This window comes from Trichoderma gamsii (genome assembly GCF_001481775.2).
Source record: "Trichoderma gamsii strain T6085 chromosome Unknown Scaffold_28.2, whole genome shotgun sequence".
NCBI lineage: Eukaryota > Fungi > Ascomycota > Sordariomycetes > Hypocreales > Hypocreaceae > Trichoderma > Trichoderma gamsii.
Window position 1 is genome coordinate 101,045 of NW_020171365.1, and position 23,801 is coordinate 124,845.

The following is a 23,801-nucleotide window of genomic DNA, read 5'->3' on the forward strand; positions in this document are numbered from 1 at the left end:
CATGATGGGCCACACTTGGGCGGGTAGAGGGGCCGGCTCAGCGGGGTGGAGGAGCCCATTTAGGCGGCGCTGGCTGCTGGTTGGCGCTAAGGCGTGCAGAGTTTGGCCCCTCTCGGTCCTCAGGGCCCTGTAATTATGGGGTGTGGGTGCTGGAACCGCTTGGCTGTTCGCTAGCTTGGGCGTTTCTGAGGGGAAACACGCACGAGCACAAGCCGGACACATGCGCGGCCGAAGCCAATAATATGGGCGCCATGTTACTAGCAGTAGCACCAATTGATCAGCTTATGCTGCCAATATTGTTATGGTTACACCTACTCATGAGGGTTATTACACATTGCCAGCACTGAGATATACAGCTGCAAAATGAGTCGCCAAGTAAATTTTCATTCATTGTCCTTGAAGATGCCGAGCCTCATTGAGAGCTAGGAGGCGCTGAGGGAACAAGACTGTCGTACAAAATAGCAGGCTTTTGGTCTCTAGTAAGTAGCTCGCACAATATTGGCCGATACATTCCGTCACAACTCTAGCCATCTAGCGAGACATCCGGATGATACGTATTAGTAACAAGACGAGATGCATGCTCAAGTAGCGTGTTGCCTGTGTGCCTGGGCATCAATGCCGCTCGAAAACAAGAGGATCGATAAGCCTTTATCAGTCAAGTTAGGATTGGCCAAATACTCCTGGTATCGTTCTAGTAATCTATTTGCATTCAGTAATCCTACCAAGGAGGGCTCCTGGACTACTAAATGTACTATATGAGTCCATGCAGATGAGGTAATATGGATACTCTTGTTGCATAAATCCTCAACCGATCAGAGGTTGGATATCTGATTAAGTTTATTTGGGTCACTTTGCATGTATCTCATCCATGGCATGCTCATTAAACATCTCCCTACCTGCATGTAGTAAATGGTGACAAAAATCACCAGGCAATAAGCTCCTCACGTGTGACTCTCTGGATATTGACGTTGGAATAAAAGGCGTTGACCTAGGTAGGTAGCTCTGTTCTAGGCCTAACTTTTTCTTTTTCTGGCGAGCACCTCTTAGAGGTACATTGAGCTTCCGCTATCATTGTTTTTTTCTTCCTGTTTCAATCAGACATCCTTCCGTATCGTCTGGGTGCTTGATATGATTAACGCTTGCTTGTCACATTGCCATTGTCATCACGTAATCACACATGACTCTCTGACCGAGCTTCTTGCCAAAGTAACGACGTGCAACTCTAACACAGCAGATCACGTTCATCCCGCAGCAACAAACCTCACGGTATCCAAAAGTATCTCAGAAATTTACATCACTGCAACTAGAGATAGTGCTTCACCGAATAAAAAACACAATGGCGAAACCTAGATTCATTGGCGAAACGCCCTTGCCGGGTGAAAAGGCCAGGCTGCATCATCAAATTAATCCCGACGGGCAGATTTCCAACGCTTATACTCTTGACACTTTGCCTTTAAGGCTAGCAAATTTCCAACCTCGCGAGAAACGCAAGAGAGCAATGGATCTTCAGTCCGGCACTCTCGACGAAGTTGAAACAAAAACGGGCTCGCAAACATTCGAGCAAACCGCCAGATTCAGACTCGGAGTCGAACCCAGACTCGAAACTGTGGCCAAGAATCGGATAGGATCTAAGCAAAGAAGGACTAACTTGGATTGATGAGAGGTCCTCGTGGTCATACTAGCAATTCTATTTGTTATTCAAGAAAGCATTATTCGAGGAAGCATACAAGGAGAGCTACAACGAGGACAACATGCCGGCAGATCAACCGAACCAATCACTAAGCCCAGAACCATCCGATAGAGACATGAATGAAAGCGGCGTATGGGACTTCCTAGCTGTCAGCCCTGACCAAGTAGGGCACTCTAGAATCGAGCCGTACGGATTATACTGTCCTAGACTCCTCCGAAAACGTGACACAATGCCACTTTAAAGAAAACGACGCCATAGGGTTTAACGAAGAGCATAGATAAAACACAGAAGAGTAAGCCACAAGATGAAGCTTTTTCACCTGATACTAGGCATTTTGCGTCTAAAACGACCACCCAGACGGGAGTCTGATCTCAAGTTGTGGAATTCAGGCGATGATGGTATGACATGCACAGTACCGAGGGTTGAGATGATTCAATCAAGGGATCTGTGACTTAGTGTGAGTTGACTGGAAGATCTACCCGCTAAACTGGCAGGACTACGGGCAACGGGCAGTCTTTGAATCACTGCTTGCGTCTCGTGAATCGAGCTCATCTTGCAGCATGGCCCTTGTCCTGGCAGGGCTGGGTGCAGCGGCAATCTCTCTGGATGCTCTCACGAACAAATTTCCGGTTGGCAGTCTTACTACTTGTTGGTCGTTTTTGTTACATGATACCATACGACTAGTTTGAATGATACTCCATGTGTGAATATCCTTGAGAAGATGGACCTGCCGCTGATAAGTGGTGATATGAAGTTCATCAATATGGGTAATGTCACTAATGTGAAATCTTATTTCATCTCGCAGATCACAATTGTAAAATAACATAAGAAAACTTGAATAAGAAATTATAAATCAATAAACACTTCTTCATAAACTGTCACGGGCATCAGAATCAGTGAGTCATTCACAATCCACTCGGTTGCCTGGACCCCATCAACTACTCCTCCTCCAAAATCTGTATATCATCAGCTAATGCACGTCGAGCCAACAAACAATGCGGGTCCAATCAACAGCACGCAGACCACAGACCCATCCAGTGCTGCCACCACTTGGCCGGTCCCAAAACTCCTCATTCACTTACAAACCCTGCCTGAGGTACCACCCAAGACAACCCCGGAATCCTCCCACAGCGCCCATATCGATTACATGCCGCTCGGCAATTGCCTAACCTGGCCGTGAGGCTGCGGGCCCGGCCATATCGCGCCACATCTCCTGCTTTAGCCGCCCCCCATAGCTTAGACCCAGCTGGTTTGCCAGCCAAAAGAGCGCGTTTTGAGCCGTGGCCTTGCCGGGTCCTGCCTGTCTGCTCTCTTTATATGGCCTGCTAAACAGTCAATTCGCATTGATACTAGCATTTCTCTCATTTTCTTTACAAATTCTGCATGCTGTGGAGCCGCATCTGCCTAAAAACGGCACCTCTGCAGCAGCTGGAATTGGACAGCGCCGTGCACGGCACCCAAAAGCCGGACGAGTAGCCAGTACCTCGCACGGTGGCTATTAATACCACCGCCCAGCTGGTACTGACGACATGCGAGCGGCCAAGTGGGCTGTGCAGAGCAAGCAAACACCTGGTTCCGTCCCTAGTCGGCATTTCAAACCAGCTAATGCACGCACTTTTTGCTTGGCCACCTTTTCGTTATAAAACATCGACAATCCTTCTGACAATCGCCCCTCTTCTCTTCCTGCGTGTGCTCTTTGTCTCGTCGCTCATTTGAATTAGCTGAAGAAGGGCAGCAGCGAATCTCATTTCTATTTCTTCTCTCGTTTCTGCATGCAGCTCGAAAACGCATCCGTTCGTTTTGTCCTGCCAAGAGCTACTGCAGCTTGACCAGAGCTCGATTCGCCACCTTGTCCCACGGTTGTCGGTCTGAGCACTCTGGATAATTAGAGTCCATGAGAGACTGAGCCAGGATAAAAAGAAAAAAAAGACAAAATTATTTCTATTAGAGGGGAGAGTCGAAAACATGGCAGACACCGAAGAGCCCCAGTTTAACACGCTGGCAGAGCGGATAGCCGCGTTGAACAAGCAGAAGAACTTCAGCAGCGTTGGAACCCCCGAGGCTGCTTGCAAGAAGCCGCCGCCGCCTCCTCCTCCCGGACGCCCTTCTGCTGAAGCCCAGGGACGAAGCCACACGGCCCCCGTCGTGACCATCAGCTCGGCACATGAGGTTGCACCTCGAATGCCTCCGAGACCCAAGCCAAATGCCGATGCACCGCCCCCTCTCCCTCGTCGGAACACCCAGAATGCTGCAGATGCTTCTGGACCTCCTCCTTTGCCGTCAAGGACCGGATCGTTTCAGGCGTCACCTGCACTGCCGCCGCGGCGAACGTCAACAATTACGGTTCCCAAGCCCTCAGGGCGACGCAACTCTGCATCGTCTGAAGCTTCGATGCAGTCCACCATGTCGTCTCTGTCACTGACAAAGACAATTTCCTCGACCACGAGCAATGGGTCCAACGGCACCATCGTGCATAAGCTGCCACCCGTGACGGACATGGCTGACTTGCCTCCTTTGCCGCCTACCAGGCGAGAATTGGAAGCAAAGGCCAAGGAGGAAGCTACAGCGAGGCAGGCCGCCGCCAAAGAGGCCAGGCCTGGTCTTCCCCCTAGACAGCCATCGAGACCAGTCAGGCCCCAGGTATCTGCAATTACTGAATCCATACCGAGACCGACACCGAGGCCGACACAAAAGTCCGCCCCTGTGACTGTTCAAATCCGGGGCTTTGGATCTGCAACTCAACCAGAGCAGCCCCCACGAATGCCACCGAGACCCAAGATTGCTGCCGCTGCTGATGACACTCCACCTCCTGTTCCAATGGCCTCTCGACCATCCGTCGCCCAGATCCATGCCATGTCAGCTCGGGCATCACCAGCTCCTCCCGCCGCGACCAACGATTGTTGGGTATGCAGAGATTGGAGCGGACCTGACGATGTCGCCGCCCAGTATCCCAGAGAGGGACTGCCCCGGAATGACCCTGTAGGATATCTTGCCCGCGCACTATGTGATCCGTTCCCTTCGTATAATGACAAGGCAAGGGCCATCTTCACATGGTTCCACCACAACATCGCATATGATACACAAGCCTTCTTCAGCGGAAACATCAGGGGCCAAACACCTGAAAATACCATTTTATACGGTGCAGCCGTTTGTCAGGGTTATGCGGAGACTTACAAGGCAATCGCCAACAAGGCAGGCTTGGAGTGCATTGTTGTCGGTGGCCATGGCAAAGGCTACGGGTACACTGCCTTGAAAAAGGGAGAAAGACCGCCGCCAGCTGACCCTAGTGGCCACGCATGGAACGCTGTCAGAGTTGACGGCGGTGTTTGGAGGCTGCTTGACGCCTGCTGGGGAGCTGGCCACATTTGTGGAAATAACAATTTGTTCAAGAAAGAATTCAGTCCCGTGCAGTTTACAAACAGCGGCCACCGGTTCGGCAATACCCATTTCCCCTCTGATGGTAGGCACCAATTCCGAGAGGATGGCCGGACCATTACTTGGGATGAATACATCATTGGCCGTTCACAGGGCCCGCCGGTAGAAGTGTTTGGCAACGCCGGCCAGGAGGGCATTGCTGAAGATTCAATCGAGCCTGCGTCAAAGGAAATATCTGTATACAGTGGCGAGGTTGTTCGCTTCCAGTTTTCAAAAATCTGCGAGCACTGGAAATCAGAAAAGAATGGCGGTGGAAAGCCTCCTTTGTTCCTGTTACAATTCCACGGTGTCGATGGCCGCAAAGACGACATTATTCCGATTGAGACGGATGGCTACTGGCACTGGGCTGATGTCAATGCTCGCGATCTTGGCGCTCCGGGCCAATCGGTGATGGTGCTGCAATTGACGTCTATGGATGGTCAAGACGCCAGGGGCGTGACCGCTCAGCAGTTTCTCTCCAAGAAGGGTAAGGTTGGAATGGCTTGGGCGTATGTCGCCAAGTGGGAACTGGTTTAGAAAGAGTTGGATTTTTCAAGGATTGCTATTGCAAAAGATTTGAGCGGCCAAACAAACAAACAATACAATTACGACGATATGCTTAGACGGGGGACGTGTGTGCACACGGCGATGGCCGTTGATACCCTGGTTTTTTAACACGCAAAGAATTGCGCTTTGGCAGAGGGCAGTGCTATTTTAGCTTGAGTCTTTTTGCGCTTGCAGTTGATCCAGGTGAAGACGAACAATGTCTTTGGTAATGGTATTCTATATACAGAGGGATATGTATGGCGCATGAGAAGGCTTGAGCCGCTCACACATCGCCAGGGTTAATATATGAAACTTAACGATATTAGTTTATGACTGAGAAAATGATCAAATTGAATAGCTGCCAATCATATACAGACATTGAGTATACATAGCTGATCTTGTTGATCGATCAATGTTTCATCCCATCTTACAAGTCTAAGCATTCTTACTCTGCACACCCCCCAGCAATTGGCGGCCCTTGCACGTGCACACCCCTCCCCTGCCAGTGACGAAACGCCACTTTCGGCTTTGCGACATGCTGGCTTCAACTCGTTTGTTGAGCCATCAACGTGGCAGATAATCGAGAGCATCAGCATCAGCATCGGCATTGTGTTTTTGTTTGTTTCGCCTTGCTCCCAATTCTTCTTCTCCCCATTTTTCATACCCGCTCCTTCATTTACCATCACTTCATAATCTCATCTAACGCGACTTATCTCGATGCGACGCATTTGACGATTAGATTTCTCTTCCAAATTTTCTATGCGACGGCTGGGCTGATTAGGGACGCAATACATACGCCAAAACCTCTACGCACACAACAATCCTCGTCAAGCCGAACCATGCCAATAATCCAATCAACCTCTATATAACCTCTCCGAAAAAAAAAAATCCGTTTCTTCTCCAACCATGACCGTCGCCGGCTCGCCCAGCTCCTCCGCGACAGAGCTCTCCCGCACCGAAACGCTCAGCCTCGTCTCCCTCTCCGGCGCCTCGCTCGCCATCCTCGCAAACACCTTCCACGGCGATGGCGAGCCCCTCATCGCGTCGCTGGCGCTCTCTCTCGTCGCCTTTTCGCTCTGCTACGCCATGATCCGCTGGCTCGGCCCGACGTTTATCAAGGCCGGCTTCCGGGGGCGCGACCTGAGTAAAGTCAATGGCGGCGAGATCCCGGAGTGCATGGGCGCGGTGTGCGCTGCGGTGTATCTCATCACCGTCATCATCTTTATACCGTTTCCTTTTTACAAGGATATTGTTGCGGCGACGAGTGGAGGGGGGAATCGAGATGTCGTGGTTGAGATCCAGATCCAGCACGCCAACGAGGGGCGCTTCTTACATCGCTTCCCCCATAACAAGGTGACTTTCTTCCCTCATTTCCGACTTCACCACACACACACACACATATATATATATACTCACCATTCACGACTTCTAGCTCGCGTCCTACCTCGGCGCCATCATCTCCCTCCAGACCATTGCCCTACTCGGCATCGGCGACGACCTCTTCGACATCCGCTGGCGACACAAGTGGTGGATCCCCGGCCTGGCCTCCATCCCCCTCCTCGTCGTCTACTTTGTCGACTTCGACGTCACCTCCATCGTCATCCCCGTCCAGCTGCAGCCCTACCTCGGCGAGCTCTTCGACCTCGGCTTCCTCTACTACGTCTACATGGCCTGCGTCGCCATGTTCTGCCCGCAGAGCATCAACATGTTCGCCGGCATCAACGGCATCGAGGTCTCGCAGTGTATCGTCGTCTCCCTCCTCATCGCCTTCAACGACTGCCTCTACCTCTTCACGCCCTACCCGCACCCGGCCACAGACTCGCACCTCTTCTCGCTCTACCTCCTGCTCCCCTGGATCGGCGTCTCCTGCGCGCTGCTCTACCACAACTGGTACCCGGCCAAAGTCTTCGTCGGCGACACCTACTGCTACTTCTCGGGAATGGTCTTCGCAGTCGTCGGCATCCTCGGCCACTTCTCCAAGACGCTCGGCCTGCTCCTCATCCCGCAGCTCTTCAACTTCCTCTACTCGTGCCCCCAAATCTTCGGCCTCATCCCCTGCCCGCGCCACCGCCTCCCGAAATTCAACGCCCGCACGGGTCTCATGGAACCATCCGTCACGCCCTGGAGCCCTGATCGCCAACCCCATCCTCTAGTCGGCCAGGTATTACTCTTCTTACACCGCCTGCGCCTCCTAAAGGCCACGACAGACGAAAAGGGCCTCTTTGTCGAAACGAGCAACCTCACTCTCCTCAATTTATGGCTCGTCTGGCGCGGACCCTTAAAGGAAAACCGCCTCGCCTTTGAAGTGACAATGCTGCAGCTCAGCGTTGGCCTGTTTGGCTTGTTTGTCAGGCACAAACTTGCACTGTTAATCTTTAAGGAAGATAACTGGGGCAGCACAGGACAGCATTAAAAGAGATTTCAAGTCTTCTTCCTTTTTAGTGTCATATATACTATTTATTTTTGCTTCTTTCCATTTCTAATACCAGGTTTGTATGTGTAAGATACCCAGCCGGAACAAAATAAAATCAGATAGACACAGGTTTCCTTCTACGTAACGGTTCGCAAGTTGGTAACAAACCAAAAGATAGAAATTTACAACTAGGTAACCATAAAAAAAAATGAGTTATCTCGCAAGTGCCTAAAATGTGTCGTGATTTTATATGAAGGGAGAAGAGCGCAATATTCGAAGTGTCGTGCATACATATCTGTTCTGTAGGTACCTAGAAAGTGCACAACAAGGGGAAATGAAGAAATATCTCGTCCAACAGACTCGTGTGGTTTTTTGATCAAATACTTCTATCTGACTACCTTGTACCTTGAACTTGATTTCGTGGAGGAAAAAAAAAATACCTGTTGTAACCGTCTGTCACAGGACCAAGCCTTGTTCAAAAACCCAAGCGTGAAAAAAAAAGCGAAACATCTGCATCAATTATTTCACATGTCGTCATCTCAGTCCAGAAACCACCCAAGAAACCAAAAGGCCATTCGGCCGTCAATCCTATCAGGCCTAAACCCTTTCCCTCCCATCCTTCCACTCATCCAGTTAAAAATCATAAAGGTGTTAAAAGTACACAGGACCCCAAAATAAGTCCTAAATTTTAAAAAAAAATGCGGTGGGATAAAATCAGTTATGTCCTGAAGTGGTCCGCCCCTCCTTTTGAAAAGGGTTAATAAAGAAAAAAAGAAAATATATAAAAAAAAAAAGAGCAGGAAAATATTCCCCGGGCCCTAATGTCCAGCAGACTCCATTTTGTGTATATCCGGAGCATTGCATTTCGAAAGATGCCTTTGGACTCGCTCCCTTGACCAGTGTAACCTCCAAAAGCCAGGCCGGATCAAGGATTCAAGATAACGGGTGAACTCCTTGCGTCGGCCTTGCGGCTTTGGATCTTCCTAGGCGCCAAACCTCAATTCCAATCTTCCCTTTCCCCCCTTAAACGCCTATAAATTGAACCGAGAAAAGAAAAAAATAGAACAAGAGAGAAGTAGCAGTGAGCAACATCCGAGAAGCCCATTTGCCTTGTATAAAAAATTGCACAAACTCCAGCCCTTTTTGAGGCTTGCCACAGTAATTCTTTTTCATCTTGTTTGAACCAAGTACGCGTTCAGTCGCATATTCTGGGTTGTAACAGCATTGAATAGTACATATAACACTTTGTCTTTCATGGTTTATGCGTGCCCGTTAGTGGTGGCCGCAGGGGCGGAGGGGGTCACCGCGCTCTCAACCTTTTCAATAGCTGCTGGCTCTATGGGATTCTCCAGCTTTATCTCGTCTGCCTCGGCAAGACTGGACTTTGTAGAGATGAGGCTGAGTGAAGGCTTTGCAGCGGCCTTATTCATCCTGCTCTTGTAGTCACTAAGGCTCAATTTTTTCTTGATTGGACTGGGAGTGGCCACTGCCCCGTTGACAGCTGAGCCGAATGGACTCGGCAGGCTGTTAGAGAGAATTGCCGATTGCACAACAGAGCTGGTTGCAGATGAAGGTGTGGTGGTCGTTGGAGGAGCTGTTGAAGAATCCAGCGCGGATGTGGTAGGCATTTGGACTCTCAGCTCTGAGGCCTTGATCTTCATGGGCATAGTCTGAGCCTCTTTGATAAGCTCCTTGGTAGGAAGCTCCTTGGTAGATTCTGCTTTGGTAGGCTCCTTGGTAAGCTCTTCTTTGGCAGGTTCCCCTTTAGCAGGCTGCTCCTTAGCAGGTGGTTCTTCTGTCGCAGGCGGCTCCTCCTTTACGGATTCTTGTACAGGTTCCTCGATAGGCTCCGTTACAGGCTCTTTTTCTGCCATCTTTTCTGATTCCACAGCAGGTGCCTTGATGGGGGTTTCTGGAGACTCCTTCAGAGATTCTTTCAAGGGCTCTTTCAGAGACTCTATTAAAGCCTCTTCTGTAGCTTCTTTTAAAGGTTCATTTACCGGCTCCTTTACCGGCTCCTCTGCAGGTTCCTTTGCGGGCTCCTTTGCGGGCTCCTCTGCAGGCTCTTCCGTATGCTCTTTGTCAATGACTGGCGTCTCTTGAGCTAGAGGTGGCGCGTCAGGCAGTTCTGTATCAACATCCTTGGTAGCAGCTGGAGAAGGCGGAGCGTGTTGTATTTCGGGTTGCATTTCGACTTCCAAGGTTGAAACTTTTAGCTCCTGCTCAGCTGCAGTGGCATCAACGTCCATTGCATCGACGCTCGAAGGCCGCGAGGGTGTTGACCGCTTTCGTTCCTCTTCAGCACGTGCTTTGTACCGGCTGTTGAGAAGTCGCCTGGAAAGCGGAATGATTTTCTTCTTGCGGCATGGGATATTTTGTAATGCGCTGAACCACTCATCTTCTACTGGGTCGGTCTGGATACCCATATCGCAGTAGAGGGGGCGGGGCGATGCCGAGGATTGCCTGTGTGCTGCTTCTGACGGCTCCCGGTGTGATGCCGACGGTTTGGTTTGGGTCCCAAGATTCGGCGATCTGGAGCTGGCAGGCGAGCCGGATTTGCTCCTAGCAGTGGTACCGGCGTCGGCATAGCTTCCAATATGGGGGGTAGAGCCGGTTCTCGATTTCGCCTTGGATGATGTCGATACAGTGGTTCCGTCTGATAGTCTCTTCTTCTTCCTCGCAGGTTGTTGCTGTTCCTGCTCCATACGCCGGAAGGTGTCTTCTACCATTGCTACCTTGCGCTTATCGCGGTCTGTAGGCTCCGTTAATATTCCCAGTTGATCAAAGGAGCCTTGGCGCAGCGGAGTCCTGTCTCTACTAGAGGGCTTACTCCGCGCTGCAACGGATCCGTCCCGACCTTCGCGGTCGGCCTGGTCGTCGAGGTGACCTTCACTAGCGGCACGACTATTCGTGGCATGACCTGTGCTGGTGGGAGAGATGGTATGAGCCTTGGGTTTACGCCTTTTCCTGCGAGATTGGCTCTTGCCGTATAGATAGTGTCGATGGAAGCGGGCGAAGGCACAGTTATTATCCTGATCACACGCGCAGCCTCCATATTCTGACAGTATCCGGTCGATCCAGTTAGAGATGGCCGTGTACTCAGATTCGTCTAGCTCAAACTCGTCTTGCACGGCGCTATCGTCATCGCTGAGGCCCAACAGATGTAGCCAGCGCTGGCAGACGCTTTTCTCCAGGCGAAAGTCCCACGGCAGAGTAATCTGCTCATTGGGGGGTATGTACCGGTCGCTGACCAGCCAGAAGTGGTACTCTGATCCGCCGGTGAGGAAAGTGTCCAGTTGAGCGTTGGGCTTGCAGCTCCGTCGGGCGAAGCGGGCTATAGAGCCCTCTTTCCTCGTGTCGATATAGAGCGGTAGGATGGGATGGAAGAAGACAAAGGGAAGAGGGGATGAGATATCGCCCCAGAGATTATCGCCTTCGGCGCAGTAATCTTTTTGAAAACCAATCTCGCCATTTAATTCGATGAGAGGTACATCCTTTTCGATCGAGGATGTCGATTTGAGAGACCGCCATCGAAGGGTAGTACCATTATCGAGTGACTGAGTGGCATCCTTGACCTCGAGCTTTGGACGTTTTCTTTCGAGGGCGGGCAGGGCGTCTTGGAAGATTTCGGAGCGTCTTCGGCCGACTTCCTTTTCCAGCGCAGAAGATGAATCCAGCCATCGCATCAAGGCGGTAGGAATGGCGAGACTGGCAAAGCCATTATTTTGTCTGTCGGGTACATCGTTGTAGAGAGAGCAGAAGCCCTCGGAGTAGTGGTGAATTGTAAAGTCGTCAGGGAGGTCGGGAGGAGTAGTAGCAGGACTCGGTGGATGTGTCGGGTTCGTCCGGTTGTTTCCATAAGAAGGGCTTCGCTTGGAAGGCTGGGAGCTCACGGACAAGGAGGGTCGATGAGAGGTTTTTGGCTTCTTGGCAGGAGTAGGGTGGTGGTCGCCATTGTGGCCATGCTTGCCTCCTTCTAAGGGCCCATGAATCCCATTGAAATGAGCATCGCTGGGCTTCTTCTTCTTGTGGCTCTTGGAAGGAAGTCGCTTCGGTTTCTTGTCGATGCTTTCCGGCTCCACGATTGAAGTCCTCAGCCGCAGTGTGCGTTCAATGGCTTTTTGACGGTTCAGTGGTCGGGGCTGGCAGTCGGCACAAGAATGAGAAAAGTCCTCTCGAATGGCTTCTTCCCTGTTCTCGGGGTAGAAGCAATCGATGTGCTGCCATGTGTCGCACGTCTCGCAGTATATTGTGTTTCCGTCATCGTCGGAGAAGTTGCAGATACACTTGATGGTGTACGGCTCTTCCTCCAGCGCCTCGATCTTGTGAGCGATATGATCGAAGGCGGTTGGGCCCACGGGCGCGAGGTGGTTGGCCTGACTGGGGACTGCGGCTTGCGTCGACAGCGGAGCTGGCTTGTCCGTCATAGTCCAAAGGAGGACCACGCAGGGTAACGGATGTCGCAAGAGATGCGTGGATTGATTATTGTCGCGGTCTTGGGAGCATGACGGCGCCGGGCAGGACGCGCGCCAAACGGGACGGTTGGAGCGTAGAGCGGCTGGAGATCGCGACCGGCCGCGTCATACGCCGGTGCGGGAGGGATATCGCAGTCGAGGCCTGGACAGGCGGCAGGCGGCGTCTGTGCAGTCTGAGGCTCGTGTCGTGAGGATTGGCTCGAGGAGGAGACAGAGGCCTGGGCGTCGAGGCGTTAGTGGGAAAAAAAGGCGAGGACGGGATTGAAGAGAAGGCGAGATTCACGAGCACGGCGGTGGGTGTCTTTCATACGCGTCGAGGGGAATGGCTGGACACTGAAGGGCGTGAAATGTTTCTGGGCTCGGCCGTGGAGAAAATTCGAACACGAGCGGACGGGAGGCGACTGGATTGCTGGCGGAGGGCGTCGTGAGCAGGCCGGCGGACGAGCGAAGAGTGGGATGAACGGGGGAAAAAGGCAGCGAAGGCAAAGAAAAGGAGAACGGCGGCGGCAGAGGGCGCAGATGGCGGCGGCAGCGGTCCAGGCAGGTCTTGGGATTGATCGGACGGCGAGGGCAAATCGTCGAGAGCTGGCACCGGCAACGGGGATGGAGGAGGAGAGGAGGATGGGGAGGAGCGACAGAACCTGAGCGGGTGTCTTTGCTTGCAGCGCGAGCGACGAGTGCGGCGGCACCCTTTGGCAGTACGTACCGGCCAGGGTGTCCAATCATGCAGCGTCGCCAGCGTCCAAGCCCAGCAGCCGCAGCGGCGCAGGCCAATCCGGCGTCGAGGATTCCGGGGCCAGCGGCCAAGTGCTCTGGACGCTCTGAGGGGGCTCCAGTCCGGCACTAGGACGCTGGTGTTAGTGCGCTCGCCGTGCTGTGCGTGCGCTGTGCTGCGTCTCTGCTGAGGGCGGCACGCATCATCTCAGCAGGCGACAGCGGCCAGCGGCGCTAGGCCCAACGGCGAATGGGCGGTGGGATAGCGACCTTTAGTGTGCGTCCAAGGCCCATCCATGCACTGGGGCCGTGGGTGTACGAGTACCCGGCCGGTACCTGTGCCGATGCTCGTATGGGCTGCGCTTCTGGTGGGCGTCGAAAGGGCAAAAAGGCGAAACAGCAGCGCGCGACGGGGGGTGCGAATGTAGTGGTGGCCTGTCCCGAATTGACATGCCAGGTCGGGCAAGGTGTCGGGCAGCTAGCAGCATCTGCGCCGGTCGCTGCGCCGTCGGTGCCTGAGGCGACGGCCGTGTTGCAGTGCGCGCATCCTCATGCTCGGTGACCAACGGGCGGGCAAGGCTCGTCTGTTTGCTGTGCGGAGGATTCGATGCGATGCAGGCGAGCAGAAGCAGGCCGAGGGGGGCAGATGAACGGCGGCGGAGGGCAGCTGACGACGGGTGCGAGAGAGAGGGGAAGAGGCAGCACATGCAAATAGAGCGAGGGCGAGAGTGCGAGAGTGCGAGAGAGAAGAAGAGTGTGCAGGCATGTTAGTTTGTATGCGTGCGCAGATGCAGGCCGGTTTGCGGGTGGGTAAAGTGGTGGATGTGGGTAGCTGATGCAATGCATGCGAGCGCCTCTGCCATGGTACGGTATCGCTATCGATGGATATGGATAGGATACAACGGGAAATAGAGGAGCGGTCGCATCAGCATCAGCATCAGCGGTGCGTGTAATGCGGACGATGCGTGTATCTGCGTATGCGTGCGCTGTACGAGGTTAATCGGCATGTGAGATCCCAAAGGGGGTTTGGGGGCCTTGGCCGATACCACACATCACTCCATGCTCTGCTGAGGCGAGACAAGGCGGATGGATGATGTTGCGAGGTTCAAAACTTGAGAGAAAAAAATGCAACTCACGGCTGACTGGTGGCGGACATTTTGAACGAGATCCATGGGCTGTCTCTGATGCAGCGGTGCATGGCGTGGTGAAGGAGAGGGTGATAGATGCTTGTCGAAGTATTGTCGATGCAAAAGGCGGCCGCGGAAGCAGGATGGACTCAGCCGCAGCGATTCGAAAGAGGCAGCCTGATGCTGAGACTGCTGGCAGAGGTAGAGGGAGATGCCATTGTGCCCGAGGCTGGCAAGGCAGCAGTCAACCACATGTTGGAAAAACGAGACGTAGCAGGGTTGTGGAAAGAATAACAAGGCAGAGAGTGCATGGAGGATGGGAGGTTGTTTCGTTTGTTTGCTAAACTGCGAGTTGTTTACCTTTTCTCTCTCTTTGATAGATGAATCCGTAGGGAGTGTAAACTGAGTTCCGCCTTGCCAGCACTAGGCTTTTTAGGAGGACCCATTCGACGCCTTGTAGCTCGGAAGTTTTAGCGCCCACTCACTGTCCCCAGGCGCCAAAAGACTCGACCAGACTCCAGTCGGCGTCGCAGATGGTGCTGGAGCGTTGACTCACGTTCTGAAACTTCTGGCGTGCGCTTCACAAGCGGGGGGTGACAGATGCAGGTGGTGCGGATAATGTTGGTTACAACTGATTGTAGGGAGCAGACGGGTGCGAATTCAGCCATTGCCCGTTACCTACCTACCCAGTTAGTGCCCTTGATAATACAATATGACTGGGATGGTTGGTTTTTGTAAATTGATTAATTAAAGATGAGCGAAACGGGGAACGGGCTATGGGCACGCCAGCAGATTGAGCTGCTCAGTACGGTGCAGCATTACTCTATTTGGATGTATTTTCCATGTTGGCCATTTACGAGAAAAACTGCTTGGAGGCTTGCAGCGAGCGCATGGACTACGGATAAACCTCAAGTTTGATAGGGCTGCTGGCTCCGGATCCCGAACTAGCATCAAGGCCCTGAGCGATGTCTCAGCGGGCCCCTATTCGCTGCAGCTCTCCCTAGCACTTTCGAGATTAGAATGGACGGGTCAAGGAGTCGAGTCTCCCTCACTCTCGGAGCAAAATCTACAATGTAGTACGAGTACTCGTGTCGTGTTCGTACTGGTCTGCCAGGTAGCAGCAGTATTGGAGCCTCTCATCACAGCATCCTACATCAGCAGAGTAGAAGAAATTCGTGCCATGCCAAAAACAACAAATTGGACAAGACGCAATCCAAAGCTCTCCATCCTCAACCCCAAGCGGGGGCCATGCCTGCTGCAGCTGCCACAGCAGGGATTCCCTTCACAAAATGCCACCCGCTTTCTCGTCTCTCGACACACAGTCAAGCCTTGCGCCGCGACATCATCCCAGGGCGATTTTTAGCCCGTCCATGACCGGCTGCTGATTGGCCAGTTGCTCAAAAGCCGAGCGCAGAAGCGGACCTGTGCTCTGCACCGGCGCGCGAATCGCGTGGCTTCATTTATGAACTGGGGGGGTCGGAAGCTGCCTGTGGCCAATGAGGCTGTCGGCGCGAGCCCGTTTGATAAGTGGGATAAAACCTTAGCTGCCAGCTAAACCTTGGCATGCTGTCGTAGGCGTGTTTTTGTTTTGTCCCAGAAACTGACTTTTGTTGTTTTATCATTTGTTATTGTTGGTTAATTTGGGCTGACGGATTCAACAATTTTGTGATGACGCCGCGCTACGGGGAGGATTCCGATGGCCTAGAGTATCACTACAAGCGTAAATTACAAGAGTACGGAGGTACAAACGACCAGGATAGCGGAAAGCGACCGCATCATCCCAAAAAGTGCTTGATTATGAACCTCGTCACATGTGTCCATGAATCTTCCCACGAGTCGCACAATATGCTACGAAATTTCATGACTTCTTGCTCGAAATCACACCTCGTTGTGCTTTACCCAATTACGCCGGTGCCACTCTTCCTAGCCCGGCTCTTTAGTGCCACTGATCCCAATGCTCGGCCTATAGGTCCCATCCAAAGCCTTCTTCGTGCCACAGTCCAAGCCTGCGCCCACAATGAAAGCACATAGAAATAGATCAAAAATTCCGCCTCCAATGGCCCCGAAGGACAATTGAGCACAGGATGACTCCGCGATGTGCAATGCAGGCCTCCTACACTAGTACTCCGAATTCTTGATCTCGGAGTACTGAAACAAGGTAAGTATGAAGAAAAGAAAAGAGGAAAAAGAATTCTGAAAACGCAGACCGTCTGGCGCTGCATTTATAGAGCGGTGTCTGGTCCGTGCGCCACTCGCCCCACCGCCTTGGCTGCCTAGAAAGTTGATGCCTGAGGAATAAGCGCCTAAAAGAAGAAGAAAAGTTGGTAGAGGCCAAGATCAGCCAGTGCAGGCGCGCGCCCTCGCTTGCCAAACGCCCTCATGCAGAGAAGCGAAGGGGGCGGAAAAGCAAATCAAAGAGCGGTAAAGACACGTTGAAACAGGAAAACAAAGAATGCAGTCGCATCTCTTCAAAGACGGAGGAGAAAGCATAGAAGAGCCCATGTAATCGTTTTATTTCGCTTATAAACTAAGGTATCTTGTACGATAGAAAAGGCAGACGCCAAGTGCCTGGGAGAGGCTACGATTGAATCATCGCCGGCTTGTACGAGTACGAGCAGCAGCGGCTTTGGCAATAGCGCGGCGCCACACTCGCCTTCTGTGCAAGCAACGGGCTCCTCCGTCTTTCACCTCTCTATGTACCGGTACCTGCACCGGGCAGAGCGCATGCAAGGAGAATCAGCGCTACCCCAGCGTTATCTCTGGCCATGGCAAGTGGGTATTTTCTCATGGCCAGGCCAATAGCAGCCCCGGAATGGTCTCATGACGCACCAACCACCGCAGAGGCGTAGCACGGCTAAGGCGTCCCGTGACATTCTTGATTCGCCGTTGCAGTCGTCACTGTACATGGGGCTCCATCCAGCGGCAGCAGCGCAAGCCTCATCTTTGCCCTTTATTACTGTCTGCTTCTAACGCCTCTACTAATATTGTCTCAGCCTGCTGTTGCATCTGTGCTTGATTATAGAACAGTCGCATCTCGTCTTTTCTGTTCTTCATTCTTCCTGCACCCTTCTCCGTTCAATCCTACTCCTATCCTATCGACCATCGTTACGATGCGTTTCTCCACTGCCGTCGCCTGCTTGTCTGCCTGCCTCGCCGCTCCGGCGACGGCCCTCGCCATCTGGGGCGATTCCGCGTACGCATTCGACAGCAATCTCAAGGTGCCTGGAGAGAACCCCATCGAGTTCTGCTCCGCCAGCCGTGACGGCAATCTCATCGACATCAAGAAAGTCGACCTGGCTCCCAACCCTCCCAAGGCGTAAGATTTCTCCCAATAAATGTCCATACTAAGTTTGTTTGCTAATGGCTCTTGGTTCTAGTGGCAAACCTCTCGACATCACAGCCTCAGGCGAGGTCAAGACTACTATCGAGTCAGGCGCCTACGTCAAACTGGTTGTCAAGTACGGCCTTATTCAACTGCTGTCTACCACTGCAGACCTGTGTGAGCAGCTCGGCAATGTCGATCTTTCTTGCCCTCTCGAGCCTGGCAACTTGAACCTCACCAAGAGCGTTGACATGCCTTCCGCCATTCCTCCGGTATGATATGACGCCCATCTAATGTTTAACGCGTGGACATGTGCTTACATATAGAAACAGGGAACCTACAGTGTCATTGCTGACGTTTACTCTGCTGATGACAAACCAATCACCTGCCTCAAGGCTACCGTCAACTTCCCCCGACCAGGCCTTTCTTCGTCCGAAGATTCGGAGGAATTGTAATTTCTGCTCGCTGTTAGGAGACTGATTGCGGACGAATTGGCGATGATGGGCATAATCCGGACCTTTGTTTTGTTGTGTGGTTTTTAATGGCATTGTTTAAGGTTGTCTTTGTCTTTCCCCTGCTCTGGGCGATTTTGCTATACTCTCAGGGTGATATTCGATCAGGTTCATAGGCACATGGCTGTAGCGCTCTTACTGCTACTAGAGAATGCATTCGTAATATCTCTAATAAACCAAGTATACACCTTTACTCTTGACAATTATGCTATTATGTACTCGCCTTGTAGCGTGGAAAACCATAGAAGACCGCAGCAGTTCATAAATATCTCTTCTTCTCCCAAATGGAATAACTTTGCATGCATCCCCAAATATTTACTCGCCAAACAGACGACGCACTCGTCTCAACACACTGTCTTTCTCTGGGTCGTATGGGTGATCTTTGCTTGGGATTTCGAGGACCGTGGGAAAGGCAGCGGTGTAGGTATCGACTCGGTGTCGTATTCTGTCGGCAATCTGTACCTCTGGTCGTCAGTATGTACGTCGTAAAGAAGTGTTGGGAGGGCCGCCCTAAAAGAAACTGACATGCTGGTTGATCAAGACGATTCCAATATCTTTCCGGCTTGTAAAGCTCTCAAACGCAGACTCGATGGCTGCAGTTTCCGTCTTATTGTCGACGACGAGAAAGTTCTTTTGCGCTTCGGCGCCGGTAGTGATATGCTATGCACAAGCGTAAGACAAGCTGGATATTTCTTTCGGCAGTGATTTTTTCGTCAAGTTTTCGAGAGAGAAAAAGAACCACAGTCTTCTTCCATCTGCTGGGTCTTACTTACACCGATGCCTGCGAGCAAGAGGCCCGTTACAGAGTCCTATGCGTATATACCCGTGTTAGAACGAATGCGATCTCCTCCCATTTGGGGGGCCTGGGAGTGCGGTTTGTGCCTGGGAGAGCGACTTGCCTCGTCGCCGATTACGGCAAGGAACTGCCGGTCCTTGAAGTCGGCGTGCGATGACATCGTGACAGCGGACAATGGGCGTTGCTGGGTTTTGATGTAGGATGGAGAGATTGGTGGATGATGCGAAGCTTCCAGTTTAGCTGCCTTCAGGCCATCTGGGTGGCCCCGCGCACAAGCGGCTGAGCGATGCGGCGGTACTTTTGAGGGAGGTACTGCCGGAGGTACAAGTAGAGCCGATAGATGCGCTGCTGTGTTATTGGAGCAGCGTACAAAGCGCAGCCAATCTCTTGAATACTAACTAAATATTCCTTAAGAACATGAGCGATAATTCACAGTATTATAAGAGCCATATGTACACAAGTTTCATAACTATGACTCTCAATAGATGACCCAGAGGAGTCTGCTGTCCCCAACGGCCAGTCTGGATTGAAGGACGCCATTAGTAAGAGCAAAGACTTGGCGGCCATGTACCTCTACAGATGTCACTGGGGCCACCCTTGCTATGGAACTGCGCGCTAGACTACAGCTGGAGATTTGCCTGCAGTGGAAGCTCCTCCAAAGTAAACAATTCGCTGCCAGTCCGACACTGCTTTTTTCTTACTTTTTGCCTTTAACCACCAATCAATCTGTGGCTTTAACTAATTTTTTTCTACGGCACGAGCAATCTTCGTCGCCTACAATTCAACCCAGTGTGCGACTCCTTCTTCAATCGCCCTCCGCGTACAAGATGCCGAGACTCGTGCGGCGGAGACCGCTCTGGGAGCGCATCACGTCGAATCTGAACCCCATGGACTTCCTCCTCTGGCTGTCGGAAGAGCTGGAGACGAGAGATTGGGACTCGAAGCTGGTGGGCACGCAGCTGGGCCTCGCCATGAATCTTGTCTTTTTGCTGGCGCGGGCAAACGCTGGAGCGACGTCTTCGTCGTCGGACAACGACATCTTTGGTGACGAGACCAAGATTGGGTGGTTTTCATATGTGGTGAGTATCTCTTCTACTTGACGGCATCGCAACTTGTCGCGCGATCTCAACTAACCGCTTCGACCAAAGGCCTATCTCATTGTATGGGGTCTCGCACTCTTCTCTTGCATCAACGCAGCCTACACCTACACGCGAACGCGAAGATACCGAATGTTCCAAGCCAACATCGAAGAGCCTCTATCCACGCCTTCTGCGCGACGAGTCCAGGTTCAGTCGTCCCCCGTGACGTCTGCCTCACCGCTTCGATACTTCGCCGACAAGATCGCACCGGGCTCGGCTGAATCGCGTTCGCATCCGGATAAGAAACGAGATGTGTGGGAACTCGCCGTCTGGGATCCTCTGCCTATTTCCCTAAGACTTGTTTGTTTGTTCAGCCCGGGACACGTGCTGGCCTACCTCCTCGCCCTCCCATTGGCGCCGCTGGATCCCCAACCGAGTGTGACTGTATTCAACGCCATCGTGATGCAAGTGGTTCTTTCCGGACAGATGCTGTTCCTCTCTTCGCGATTCGCGCAGCAAGCCAAGGACAACGCCATCATCCAGAAGGAGGTCATGAACGAGTACAACACAAAGTTTGTCCATCCTCGGCTACATCCCGTCGTCAGAGACGTCGGTACTCAGGTTGCAGCGGAGCACTCTCCCAAGGGCCGTGGATTTGTGCAAGTCGGAACGCCGACAACGCTCATCAGGAAATCTTTTGTTACACGATCTACATCTCAAGCTGGGCACGAAAACGCCTTGTCCTCTGGTTACAGGCAGATGTCTCAGCCTGTTGTCCCAAGGCACTCAGAAGGCATTCCTACCAACGGAGATCAACCTCGCTCGACGTTTCAACAATACATGATGGCTGACCAGGCCACTGGCACAACATCGTCACCTATGCCGCTCTCAGCTACATCTGCAAACACTGCCCATTATGGAGGCAATATGGGCATTCACAGCCATAACAAGTCGCCTCTGAAGAAAGTTATGGATCGAGGCAGCTTTGAGCAAGCGTCACCTCGAAACTCACGAGAGATGGCGGCACTGGAGCAACAGGGCAGAAGCGCGTCCACCCCATATTCAGGAGTTTCCAGAAGCAGACCACAGCAAGACAGATCCATTAGATGGTGATTTGGCTCTGTTTTCTGCTCTTCCCAACACTTGATTAAAAACATGGCACTATTACCACAACAGATTGCCATATTTGTTTTGTGCAACCCAATGTATTACTATTTGGGAACTGAGTGGATGTCATTTATTTGTTTGGATTCAGTATAGCATAGCATGGTCGGCGTTGGGGTTGTGTTTTGTGTGTATCACTGTGTTTTTTCTATGCCGACTAATGGAGATATGTGTATATGAACAATGCGGTTTGGAATTTGGCTGAGTGGGCACCTGGCCTCTATGTGATATGAATGTTCTTTTCTTTTTTCCTCTTCTGCAACTCGAAGTGGAAGCTGCTCACTTTCATTTAAGCTTCAATTATCAAGTACCGAAAAAAAGTTGAGTTCGGGTCATGATTTCAGTGGGTTATTCCTGTTGCCCGGGTGCTGTACAGAGTGCAAGCACGAGTGGCAGTGTTATGATGCCGTCTTCTTGCCTGGGCAGCTGGCCATCTGCCCCTCACCATCTGCCTTGAAACTACTTTAAAGGTGCTTCGATTTTCCCAAGCAAAGACTCAGACTACACATTATGACGCTTTCGCGTTACATATTTACCACCCTCATCCTTCTTCAGCCCTGGCCGAGGAACGATGAGACTCTCGCAGCATTCTCACGTCGACGTATCCTCAGCCCTTGGATCCAGAGAGGTCTGGCTCCTTTTGTTTCTTTAACTGTACTTGCTACACTCACTTTCTATCTCGTTGAGATGTCATATTTTCTGCCTCCTCAGGTTTCAGACGTGGCTCCCCGACAGACAACATCTCTAGCACTGCCCAAGAAGAATCAGCCCCTCAGAAGGACGCAGACGGAGAGCCCGCAGCCTGCCTCTCCAGCAGGATGGATGAGGAAAATCATGCTTCCTAGTCGGCGCCCAGAACGCGGCGGGACGAGCAGAGAGCAGGGCTATTGGGAGCAGATGGAGGTTGAAGGAAAAGTCCGGCCACGACGTCGTATGACAGATAGCCAGTACAGCATGGGTGATGTATCGGTGGATTCGAACCATATAGCCCGCTGGAATGTGCCAAAGGATATCCCGAAAGAGCAGCCAAGTGAATTGCCACGGGGGCAGCGCGTTGCATCGACCAAGCCAGGATCTTCTTTATCTCCGAATGCCAAACAAAAGAACTGCAGCCGGAGCTGGAGTCCGCTAAAGGGCTCTGAAGATCCAATTTCTGTGACGAAGCTGGAGGGTGCGTTGCCGAGCGATGACTGGAATGGAAACAACAATAAGACGGGGAACATCAAAACAACCGAGACTGGCAGTCTAAGCATGGATTCTGAGACTGCGACACACAAGAAACAGCTTCAGAGGCGCGATGCACTCAGAGCGAGAAAGGCCCGGCGCCGCCAGCGTCAGAGCTTGAGGGAAAGTGGCGACTTTCTGGGCGTGCAGGGGGTCAACCCTCATACTGGAGAGCTGGATGTTATGTCTCCTACCGATGACAGCAGTCCCCTGAGTACGAGAAGCCACCAAGAGACTGTACACAGCGTTATGCATACTCTGCGAGACAAGTGGAGAAACAGCAGGCATCACAGGGTGAGAGACTCTCCGAGCAAAGACAAGCATATCGAAGGCAGCGACACCAAGCTTTCTGGGCTGCAGAAAGAGAAGAGGGTGAGAGGCTTCGGAAAGGCCGTTAGATGGAAAAGACGTGTGGGCGAGTGGTCGTCGCTGCAGGAACCTGATTTGAGCCCCATCAGCGCATCACCAAACTCTCGTAAGTTCTTCTCATGGCCTAGTTTGAGGTGTATTGCATCTCTCATCTCTGGTTACACCAGAACAGTTTCTGACACTACTTGGTTAATAGGAAGGCCCTCTCACGCCCAAGGCCTTCAACAATCAGTCCAGCATCTCTCTCTTGAAGAAGCACCGCCTGATCTCAGCCTTCCAAACGACGCTCTTACTTTCGTGAATGAGTCCATTAGCCTCATTGAAGCCACTTCGCCAGTTGAAGTCCCAAATCCTCTTACTCGCACCTCGTCCAACTCTACGGTCATTAAAACCCCTCGTCGACAAAGCCTGGCCAACCCGTCTCTCGCATCATAGAATCTGCACAAGGGTGACTTGGACTTTGACGATTCTAACTCACAGGCAAGCTCCAATGCTATGAGAGAGGCATCTCAATCCATGAAGGCGCCTTTTTTAGGCATGGTAGTCGAGAGGGAAATCGGCAAGCCCTACACGGGGGCAAGCATGATGGCCCTCTCGGCATACCAACTTACCCAGTCGATCCCAGCTTTTCACCAGAAATTCGAGCACAAGATTGGCCTCAGAGGGATGAGAAGCGCCAGTCTATCCAATTTGGATCTTTCTCTAACACCACTCCGAGAACCAATCCCTCTGAGCCTGTTCGAAGAAAGCCCGTTGGGGGCCATCTCTCGTCTGCGGTATAGAGACAGTCCGACAAGAGCCAAGAAAAGACCACCAAAGGGTTGTTTCAGTCTGAACAACGTCCAGTCCATGATATGCAACGCAGTAAAGAGCCTGGGCGACGTGAGCGGCTTGCCGCAGGAGAAACCAGTCACCACAAAATGTCCCACGAGTTCACCCAGCCCTCATTCACCGCT

At 52.1% G+C, this 23,801-nt stretch overlaps 6 protein-coding genes across 6 annotated transcripts; 4 read left to right on the forward strand and 2 right to left on the reverse strand.

Moving 5' to 3' along the window:
• Positions 1-3,655: 3,655 nt before the first annotated feature.
• On the forward strand, positions 3,656-5,641 carry TGAM01_v207491 (hypothetical protein; the record flags this gene model as incomplete). Its single annotated transcript, XM_018805525.1, has 1 exon — positions 3,656-5,641. One exon carries the CDS (start codon positions 3,656-3,658, stop codon positions 5,639-5,641), a length of 1,986 nt encoding a protein of 661 aa, XP_018661185.1.
• A 915-nt stretch (positions 5,642-6,556) lies between these two features.
• On the forward strand, positions 6,557-8,063 carry TGAM01_v207492 (UDP-N-acetylglucosamine-dolichyl-phosphate N-acetylglucosaminephosphotransferase; the record flags this gene model as incomplete). The annotated part of the gene is made up of 2 exons (XM_018805526.1): positions 6,557-7,003; positions 7,083-8,063. The coding sequence occupies 2 exons, from the start codon at positions 6,557-6,559 to the stop codon at positions 8,061-8,063; spliced, it is 1,428 nt and encodes a 475-aa protein (XP_018661186.1).
• A 1,259-nt stretch (positions 8,064-9,322) lies between these two features.
• On the reverse strand, positions 9,323-14,018 carry TGAM01_v207493 (hypothetical protein; the record flags this gene model as incomplete). Its single annotated transcript, XM_024550112.1, has 7 exons — positions 9,323-9,841; positions 10,274-12,474; positions 12,636-12,756; positions 12,849-13,179; positions 13,245-13,381; positions 13,589-13,767; positions 13,820-14,018. 7 exons carry the CDS (start codon positions 14,016-14,018, stop codon positions 9,323-9,325), a joined length of 3,687 nt encoding a protein of 1,228 aa, XP_024405132.1.
• Positions 14,019-17,489: 3,471 nt separating this feature from the next.
• TGAM01_v207494 (hypothetical protein) lies at positions 17,490-18,156 on the forward strand (the record flags this gene model as incomplete). The annotated part of the gene is made up of 3 exons (XM_018805528.1): positions 17,490-17,695; positions 17,757-17,973; positions 18,034-18,156. 3 exons carry the CDS (start codon positions 17,490-17,492, stop codon positions 18,154-18,156), a joined length of 546 nt encoding a protein of 181 aa, XP_018661188.1.
• Positions 18,157-18,528: 372 nt separating this feature from the next.
• Positions 18,529-19,169, reverse strand: TGAM01_v207495 (V-type proton ATPase subunit F; the record flags this gene model as incomplete). The annotated part of the gene is made up of 4 exons (XM_018805529.1): positions 18,529-18,669; positions 18,739-18,873; positions 18,987-19,022; positions 19,128-19,169. 4 exons carry the CDS (start codon positions 19,167-19,169, stop codon positions 18,529-18,531), a joined length of 354 nt encoding a protein of 117 aa, XP_018661189.1.
• A 667-nt stretch (positions 19,170-19,836) lies between these two features.
• On the forward strand, positions 19,837-21,201 carry TGAM01_v207496 (hypothetical protein; the record flags this gene model as incomplete). Its single annotated transcript, XM_018805530.2, has 2 exons — positions 19,837-20,088; positions 20,158-21,201. 2 exons carry the CDS (start codon positions 19,837-19,839, stop codon positions 21,199-21,201), a joined length of 1,296 nt encoding a protein of 431 aa, XP_018661190.2.
• Positions 21,202-23,801: the final 2,600 nt, after the last annotated feature.